Source organism: Bombus terrestris, chromosome 6, assembly GCF_910591885.1.
Source record: "Bombus terrestris chromosome 6, iyBomTerr1.2, whole genome shotgun sequence".
In the NCBI taxonomy this organism is placed as follows: Eukaryota; Metazoa; Arthropoda; class Insecta; order Hymenoptera; family Apidae; genus Bombus; species Bombus terrestris.
The window spans coordinates 3,343,837-3,353,239 of NC_063274.1; the positions used below are offsets into that span (position 1 = coordinate 3,343,837).

The following is a 9,403-nucleotide window of genomic DNA, read 5'->3' on the forward strand; positions in this document are numbered from 1 at the left end:
AAGCTAAATATCTTCGGAAGAAAAAATATTGTAAAATACCGTTCTAATACCGTGTTTATATTTTAATAATTATCGTAATATTTTATCATTGTAACTAACGAACCATAGAACTTTAACTACGAATGAAATTAATAAACTGTTGCTATATTTATAAAGAACACAAATTTTATTTATTACATTACAGCATGTGTGGTATGGAATTCTTAACTTCAATTACTAAAGTATAAGACACATATTCTGCCCTATTATCATAGCCTTATTAATATTAGCCTATGGCCGTTCGTGCCATTTCATATTCATATTTTTTATTTTTACAACTTTTACAAATATCGATATTGAGTAAATCCTGATTTTATTCAAATTATACCAATTAATATTATCGATATAAAATTTTAATCACATCGTAGACGCGATATGCAAGGAGACGTTATCCTGGTCTAATAAATGAAGTACAAAAATTCGCTAAAAAAAATGTGATTGAGTGATCAGAGGAATAAAAATGTATGCAATTCACCATTAGATGCGAGAAATATTGTTATTAACACTATCCTTTGCTCGGAGGAAGTTATCATGGCATCGAACCCCATAGTGATGTGTAGTGCGAAATCTATAACAAAAAACATAGAATTCAATTAAATTTACAGCTTTAATGACTGTACAAATACATAAAAATAAAAATATCGCTAACCCAAACCTAATATGGATATCATATTCATCTAATCTTCTCTGATTAACAGGTTAATTAAGAATAATAAATAAATAACGAGTTGATATAATTTCACTTCGTGTCCAAAGCTTTTCCCTTCTGTACCCCTTTGCGAACCATGACATAAGACGAGTTGGAAAAGATGTATCCTAAATACAAAATATGTACTCAAGATTAGAAATCATAAAAGGATAGTCATTAACGAAGCTCGTAACCAATTATATTAATGAAAATATACATTAAAATTACAATTTTTTCTTTTAGAATATATAAAAATGAGTAAGAATCGTTGTGCCATAATATAACATAATATTCTAACAGCTGTGTTACTCACAGTTTGGGTAATGCGTCGATTTGTTGCGTCTATGGTAATGAACAGGTTTAGTTGTAGATGTAATCGCAAAACACTTGTTTTTCACAGCAATATCATAAAAGGAATCAGTTCGTTCAGTATCATTTACAAACAAACACAAATCGATATAACTTTTAGATGCTCAGATAGAGAATTTTTCTGTTTTACATTTAGTTTTCCACGACGTGAATATTCCTCCACAAGACACTGAATATATGCCTTACATATGCAAACTTGTATTTTTAAAGACAAATTTGATACATAACTATTGCTCCGTGTATGTAATTACTTCCCTTTGTCTAGTACTATGCACGTGCCAATGCATAATACAATCAATAATCACCATCCAGTCATCTAAGAACGCAAGAACTAACTGTTTTCCAATAAACGCGTCTTCCTACATATTATGTGTATCATTTATTAATTCGCACGTGCATACAAGACAACGTTACACCGGAAAAACTGTGCTTTCATAGGTGCTTTCAAAGAAAACTAATAACTTCCTGGCGGCCAAGAATTTACTCGTCTCTTCCTAGTGTGTGAAACGTGTTTAGTCGAATTCATTAGACGTAGGGGGTTCATTGAAATTATGTCGAAACAAATAACACCGGAAGATGTAATCGAGTTTACCCGGCTTAGTGTAGCTTTAAGCTTTTGCTGGCCACATGCTGACGACAGCGGCAGAAGCCGCGGTAGTTACAAAATAGCACAAATCTGCATTGTCATCAACGCTTTCCTGATCCTCCTGCCTTCGTTGTACTCCATTTATTTGTATTTAGTCGATATAAGTTTGCACTTGGAGGCTCTCTTCAAATGTATCAACTTGACGATATACACCATGCAACTTATTATTCAAACTTGTATATGTTGGAAAAAGCGCGACTCGCTGCAAATAAGTTCGACCTCGCGTCCCTTCGTCAATTAATTCGCGTCGAAAGCATTGATGTTTAAAATATGTTGTAGCGTATAATTGATGAGATGGTGAAGTGCGTTAACGAGGCGCAGAAATTCGAAAGAGATATTTTCATGGCACATATAGTAAAATACAATATCATTTACGTTGGTTACGTAGTAGCTATATATGCGACCCTGACCTTTTTTATATTTGGACCTCTAGTCCTACCGATTCCAACCCTAGTGGAAGTGGAGTATCCGTTTCAAGTGAATTATATGCCAGTAAATTTTATCGTCTACTTGCATCACAGCAGCGTGTGCCTCGCCGTTACTGCACATTTATGCATAGGCGTGTTTGGTGCGCTTTTAATGTGGTTCGCTGCCGTAAGATTCGAATGTTTAGTCGTGGAAATTCAGAAAACTACGAACATTCGTATGTTGGTTGTTTGTATTAAGAAACAATTACATTTAAGAAGGTAAGAAGAATATTTTACCATGTGTGATTTAACTGAGACATTTGTGTTCGTTGTAAACGGTTTCCCTCTATCTAGGTACGCCGAGGAAGTGGTTGGTTGTTTTCGCTTCATAATACTTTATGTGTTGGGAATGACAACGTTTACTATAACTCTATGTGGAATTTTATTGATAATGGTATGTGGATCTTCTGGTATTTCCTGTACGGTATAATGAATCGATGATACAATTTCGCAGAATTTAAATTATGGCATTTACAGGATTCACCAGTAACTACGAAAGTGGAGCTCATCGACGCTAGTGCTTTCTGTCTCTTACTCACTTTTATGTATGCGTGGCCCGCTGATTATTTACAAGATGCCGTAAGTATTTATGTGCGATAATTGCAAGACAAGTGGCAAAGAAAAAGTTTATGAAACGAATAAAAGCATCTCGTACGTGAATTTTTGCGTTAAAAAAAAAATATATATATATATATATATTTATTTATAAATTGTACTTCATGTTCTTTGCACTCGAAATTGTAACTAACGATCTTCGAACCTGGAAAAATATAAAAACGTATCTTTTTCTACGGATAAATAGTAAGAAAACGTCCATTTACCATGGCGTCGTGGACATTCGATTGTTTACAATTTTACGACAAGAAACGTCCCTTGCAAAAATACTTACAATACAAAGCAAATTATGTTTTGTTATGTATAATTACGTATTTCGTTATGTACATAATTACGTATAATATTGTATAATTTTTAGAGCATTAACGTTTCCAGAAGCGTATACTATATGGAATGGTACAAACAACCACTAGAAATACGAAAGTACATACTCACCGTATTGGTCCATCAGAAACCAGTAACGCTTTCTGTCGGTTGCTTTATGCCAGAGCTTAATTTACGTTTTTATTGTTCGGTAAGGCAAATCAATATCTCCAATGTCAATCATGATCGTGAATAGATTATCGATATTTATGTACTATCATTCGTTTTGACAGTGTATATATTTACACACTTTCGTGCATTCTTACTTGTTGCGTATTTACATACATCCGATATAAGTGTGTAATGAGTCCGAAGGCAAAGAACTGGGAAATAAATAAATTATCCTGTTAATCAGGTCGTCACTCAGTAAAAAAACTCTACGGTCCTGGAATTAAAACATAATGATGTCATTTTGTTCGGTTTTGGATCGTGTAAATGTAAATACAGGATAATTGATAGGAAGGTTAATAGGAAAAAATATGAAGAAAGCGCGCGGAAAAATATAGAGAATATTAAATGAAGATATTATGTTCAAGAGATTAGGAATTCGAGTGACACGTTATCTAGCTTCTCCTGATTAACAGGTTAATTACGAATAATACGTATATAAATAACGGATTTATATCATTTCAGTTCGTGTCCAACGCCTTCTCCTTTTGTACTGCTTTGCGTACCATGGTACAAGATCACTAAGTATATCCTAAATACGTAATATGTAGTGACGACTAGAATATGATAAAAGAATACTCATAAAAAAAGAAATTCCAAACTAGTTGTTTCAATAAAAATATACATTAAAACTAATTATTTTCAGGATGCATTTCCTCGAAAAAATCCGTTTATATTGCTGTAATATAATTTTGGTTATTATAACAGCCGCGTTACTTACATTACGTTTTTTGATAGTGTTCTAATTACTCGTTGTGTAGGGTTACGAGTTGTCCATTATTTTTTCCATCGATGGTACTGAACAGACAGACGACCGCGTCAAATGTCTTCGCATTGGCTACGTTTGTAATCACAAATCACCCGTTTTTTACAACGATGTCATGAGAAATCATCCAGACTCATCCTCAAAGAAATATAAGTCGATACAACTACCAGATGTTTAGATGGAAAACTTCGTTGTTATTTTACTCTTAGCTATACATATCGCCCAAGATACTAAATATATGGCATCGTGCACATATACCATTTTCGAAGAAGGTTCTGCAACATGAATATTGCCGACTGTACGTAATAACGTGCCTTTGTGCCTCTCTAGTAACCAGAAACGTGCAAATGCATAATGCAATTAATAATTCTTACCATCGAAGCATCTAACAGTACAAGAACTCCGTACTTTCCAATAAACACGAGTTGTTCCTGCGTATTTTCAGTATCATTTATTGATTCGCACCTGGATACAAGGTAACGTTGTACCAGTAAGGCTATGATTACGTAGCTACGTTCAAAGAAAAGTAATAACTACCTGGCTCCCCAGAACCTGGACATATCTCCCTACTGTGCGAATTGAAACGTGTTTAGTCCGATTCATTAGATGTAAAAGTTTGTTGAGATTATGTCGAAACAAATAACGCCGGAAGATGTAATCCAGTTTACTCGGCTCAGTGTAGCTTTAAGCTTTTGTTGGCCATCTGCTGACAATAGCGACAGAAACCGCGGCAGTTACAAAATTGCACAAATCTGTATTGTCATCAACGCTTTTCTGATTCTCGTGCCTTCGTTGTACTCGATTTATTTGTACTTAGGCGATATAAGTTTCTACTTGGACGCTCTTTTCAAATGTATCACCTTAACGATATACTCCACCCAACTAGTTATTCAGACTTGTATATGTTGGAAGAAGCGCGACTCGCTGCAAGTAAGTTCGACCTCGCGTTCCTTCAGCAATTAATTCGCGTCGGAAGCATTGATGTTTGAAACATGTTGTAGCGTATAATTGGAGAGATGGTGAAATGTGTGAACGAGGCGCAGCAGTTCGAAAGAGAAATTTTCATCGCACATATAGTAAAATGCAACGTCCTTTACAGTGCTTATGTAGTGGCTGTTTATGCGTCGCTAACCTTTTTTATGGTTGGGCCTTTGGTCTTACCGATTCCAACCCTGGTGAATGTAGAATATCCGTTTGAAGTTAATTATATACCAGTAAATATTATCATCTACTTACATCACAGCAGCGTATGTCTCACCGTCACTGCACACTTATGCATAGGCGTGGTTGGTGCTCTCTTAATGTGGTTCGCCGCTGCAAGATTCGAATGTTTAGTCGTGGAAATTGGGAAAATTACGAATATTCGTATGTTGATCATTTGTATTAAGAAAGAATTGTTTTTAAGAAGGTATAGATAATGTTTTACGTTGTTTGATTTAAGCCAAACATTTATCTTTGTTTAAGTAATTTCCCTTTGTCTAGATACGCGGAGGAAGTGGTCGGTTGTTTTCGCTTTATAGTACTTTATGTTTTGGGAATGACGACGTTTACCATAGCTCTGTGTGGGATTTTGATGATAATGGTATGTGAATCTTCTGGTATTTTATGTATAGTATAAGGAATCGGTGATTCAATTTGTAAACAGGATTCTCCAATAACTACGAAAATGGAGCTCGTTAACTCTAGTGTCTTCTGTCTCATCCTCACATTCATGTATGCGTGGCCAGCTGATTATTTGCAAGACGCTGTAAGTATCTGTGTGCGATTATTATAAAGATAGTAACTGTAAAAAGTTTCATGCATCGGATAAAAACATCCCGTGCATATCTTCGAATTATTTGGTAACATATCGACACAGACTTATTGTCAAACGCAGACCAAATCAAAATGGAACTTCTCGTCCTCCTCACTGGAAATTATTTTCAACTGTCGTCGGATTTTAAAACACATAGACTTCCATATAAAAAATACGCAATAAAATATCCATCGTCGAAGCTGTTCGATTGATTACAATGTTGATAATATTTCTAAGATTAATATTTCTATCTTTTACAAAATTCCTTACGTTATAAATTAAATTATATTTTTGTCGCATATAATTAATCTTGCATAATTTTCAGAGTGTGAACGTTTCGCAAAGCGTATACGACATGGACTGGTACGAACAGTCTTCAGAAATACGAAAATACATGCTCAACGTGTTGGTTCATCAAAAACCGGTAACACTTTCTGTCGGTTGTTTTATGCCGGAACTTAATTTGCGTTTCTTTTGTTCGGTAAGAGAAACCAATGTCTCTTTTGTCAATTATAATAGTCAATAGACTATCGATATTTACGTAATGTTTTGTCAGCATATATGTTTTTATATTTCCTTGCATTCTTATTCTCTGTTTGGATATAAATATATAATATGCACTGGTCCGCAGAGAAGAAACTGTGAAGAGAACGATTTAACCTGTTAATCAGGTAGTCATTGAATAAAAGACTCCTACGATCATAGTATTAAAGCCTACTAAAGTCATCTTATTCGGTTTTCGACATTACGAATGTAAACGCCGCATAAGTAATTAGGGTTTGACGGAAAGCATACAAAAATATATAGAGCCCTAACCAAAGGTATAATGTTCGAGGGATTACCAATTCGAATGATGGTTACAATACCTTTCTCTGATTAACAGGTTAATTACGAATAATACGTATATAAATAACTGGTTGATATCATTTCAGTTCGTGTCCAACGCCCTCTCCTTCTGTACAGCTTTGCGTGCCATGGTACAAGACGAGTCGAGATAAGTACGTCCTAATTACATAATACGTAATCAAGATTAGCAGTCACAATATAGTAATCACGAATCAAGTTTATAACTAATTGTATCAGTGAAAATGTACATTTAACATAATTTTCCTTTTTTTACAACACATATGAACGTGTATGAATCGTTAGTGTGCACAGTGGTTGTCACATATGACAAAATGCCTTACCGTTTTTACATAATTATTTAGTTCGCATCTGCGATTTTTTTACGCTCCAATTCCTAGTCTTACCGATCCCAGGTCTGGTGAAGGTAAAAAGCCTTAGACAGTTTTTTCATTTCTTAAATAATTCTACCTAAATAACCTCGAAATTAGGATGCGAAAATAAGTGATCGTTAAATATTTACTGCCTTCCGGACTATGCCGACTTTATCATCTTTGCCTTGTGTTCACCGTAAAAAATGCAGAGGGCGTAAGAAACACTGCGATTTTTGTGCACGTCGGTATTTCAGAACCTGAGACAGATAAGTCTGTACGTACGTGCGATAAAATAGCGAGTTTCTAATGTCAAACAGGCAAAATGTATGTGACTACTGGTGGAAATAAAATTAAATTAAAAAAGGTAAGAAACATACTTGTTATCATACGTTCAGTGCTTTAGTACGTGTACGTTGCACCAGGTGACGCTAGTCAGACGATCAGTGGATCGTTGAACGAAGCGCAGAAGCGGGTATTATTTCTGATGGTTGTTCCTCGTTCAATGCTGACGATGACCGATTTCGTCGGTAACGTGGTACGATGTTACATAAACATCAAACGGCGGTGCTTACGTAATTGGAGGTTTAAGGCACCGGGAGAGGTGCGCATAACGCAACGAATAAACCGTTCGTCGTAAGCGAAATATTTACACGCTCATGTAACCAACCTCTTACGCGCGCGAATGGCTGTACCGACCCTCTCCTATATGTATAATGTGACGCTACAAGGTAAGAAGACCCGTTTCGTAACGTGCCGTGAACGTTTCAAAGTCAGCGATTCCGTTCCTCTCGCACATCATGTTTGATTACCAACGAAAGCCAAACAAAAATAAGGATGCGCGTTGGCCAATGGGCTCGTTCGTTTATCAAGAACCGCGAATCTTCTCAAACGTAATACCTGAAAGTAGATTAGAGATTTTAATAGCCGTGTCTTCGTTCGAATTTACATAACGTTCGGATAATTTCTATTCGTTCCTCGAATACTCGAGAAAAGTCTAACAATTATAACTCTGTCTAAGATTAAGAAATTCCGTTAGGTCCTACAAGTATTCTGATATGTTAATTCTAACCTATTAAATGGTTCATAATGTGTTCGAAGAAACGTAACTTTTATTTTAATTTTCAACGAGCATGATATTCCAATAATAGCAATTATTCGCTAGAAATTGTAACGCATCGAAATTATGTTATTAGACAGTTAGATCATAGATGTCCCCTATAGCGGTTAGCAGGCGGGGAAAACAGAGCGCGCGAAACGCGAGGTCAACTTTTACCCCACGAATTGTGCAACAGTCAGCCGCACCATGACCAGTTTCGTTTATTTTCTTCACGTAACCCAGATACACACCGGCTATCGACGAATATCCTGAATATCGACAATTTGTAACACTTCTCTCTCCCTTCTCGCGCCTTGTAATCAGCAGCGTTTACGTAATGTCAGTAATATAACCAAATGTATGTAACGCTTGCATAAGGTAAACCCCTACCCTGCCTACGCGCCGACTGACGGCGCACAGCCACGGCATAATCTATTGTTTGGCAATAGTTATAGTTCGTTGTGTAACGGACTAGTTAATGGAGACGATCGATAGGTAACGCGGCGCTGCGTTCTCCGATTATGCGACGAAAGCAAAAATTTAGAGCGACGAAGGAACAAGTAGATCCGCGAGATGCGCGCAACGAAGAAAGACGTATAGAGGGAGTCCCGAGTCTTGTTTCGACGACAGGCGTGTTAATAAATCTGTATGTCTGTAGTTATCAAATCGCGAATACGATTCGTATAATTTGAAAAACCACGTAATCCGAAACATTCGAACAATTTAAAACTTTTCACCCGATACGTAGAATCCTTGGTTCAAACATTCTGTTCAGATATTTGAAGTTCCTCGTGATTTTTGTCTCTTAAATAAGGTTATATCGTAAACGTTTGAAATTAAACGAAGGAAGACGAAGATAGCACGAAGAAAATGACGAAACCTTAGCTTCCTTCGATCTTGAAATAATAAGACGTTTTAACTAAAGGAGAATGGCACTTTTGACGTAGCAATAGGAATAAGAGACTTCTAATTATCTGTCCTGTACTTTTTATAGGAATCTTGTTTATTTGTTTCTTGCAAATGGGGAAAAGCAAGTTTACAGGAAAGAACTCGCGTTCGATTCGTTCTGCAATATCGTTGTTTCACCCAGCTGAATGTAGACTAATGATTTCGCGCGTGCCCCCTCAGCAAGTCACGTTACGGATGCAATAAAGTTACAGCACAGATTTTTACG

At 36.1% G+C, this 9,403-nt stretch overlaps 1 protein-coding gene and 1 long non-coding RNA gene across 7 annotated transcripts; one reads left to right on the top strand and one right to left on the bottom strand.

The window, feature by feature from the left end:
• Window positions 1-143: 143 nt before the first annotated feature.
• LOC110119367 lies at window positions 144-7,359 on the bottom strand. 6 transcript variants are annotated; one of them, XR_002307783.2, is made up of 11 exons: window positions 7,104-7,359; window positions 6,783-6,921; window positions 5,358-6,555; window positions 4,659-5,293; window positions 4,496-4,586; window positions 4,077-4,396; window positions 3,260-3,572; window positions 2,749-2,969; window positions 2,447-2,626; window positions 2,153-2,373; window positions 144-607 (listed from the first exon to the last, which is right to left on the bottom strand). It is a non-coding gene; the product is annotated as an uncharacterized LOC110119367 (long non-coding RNA). The 6 variants fall into 6 exon arrangements; XR_007224415.1 differs by having other exon boundaries at window positions 2,447-2,969; window positions 5,358-5,435; XR_007224412.1 differs by having other exon boundaries at window positions 2,447-2,969.
• Window positions 851-3,383, top strand: LOC110119366. The gene is made up of 4 exons (XM_048406810.1): window positions 851-2,428; window positions 2,504-2,603; window positions 2,687-2,788; window positions 3,183-3,383. The coding sequence occupies exons 1-4, from the start codon at window positions 2,037-2,039 to the stop codon at window positions 3,381-3,383; spliced, it is 795 nt and encodes a 264-aa protein (XP_048262767.1). The 5' UTR covers window positions 851-2,036.
• Window positions 7,360-9,403: the final 2,044 nt, after the last annotated feature.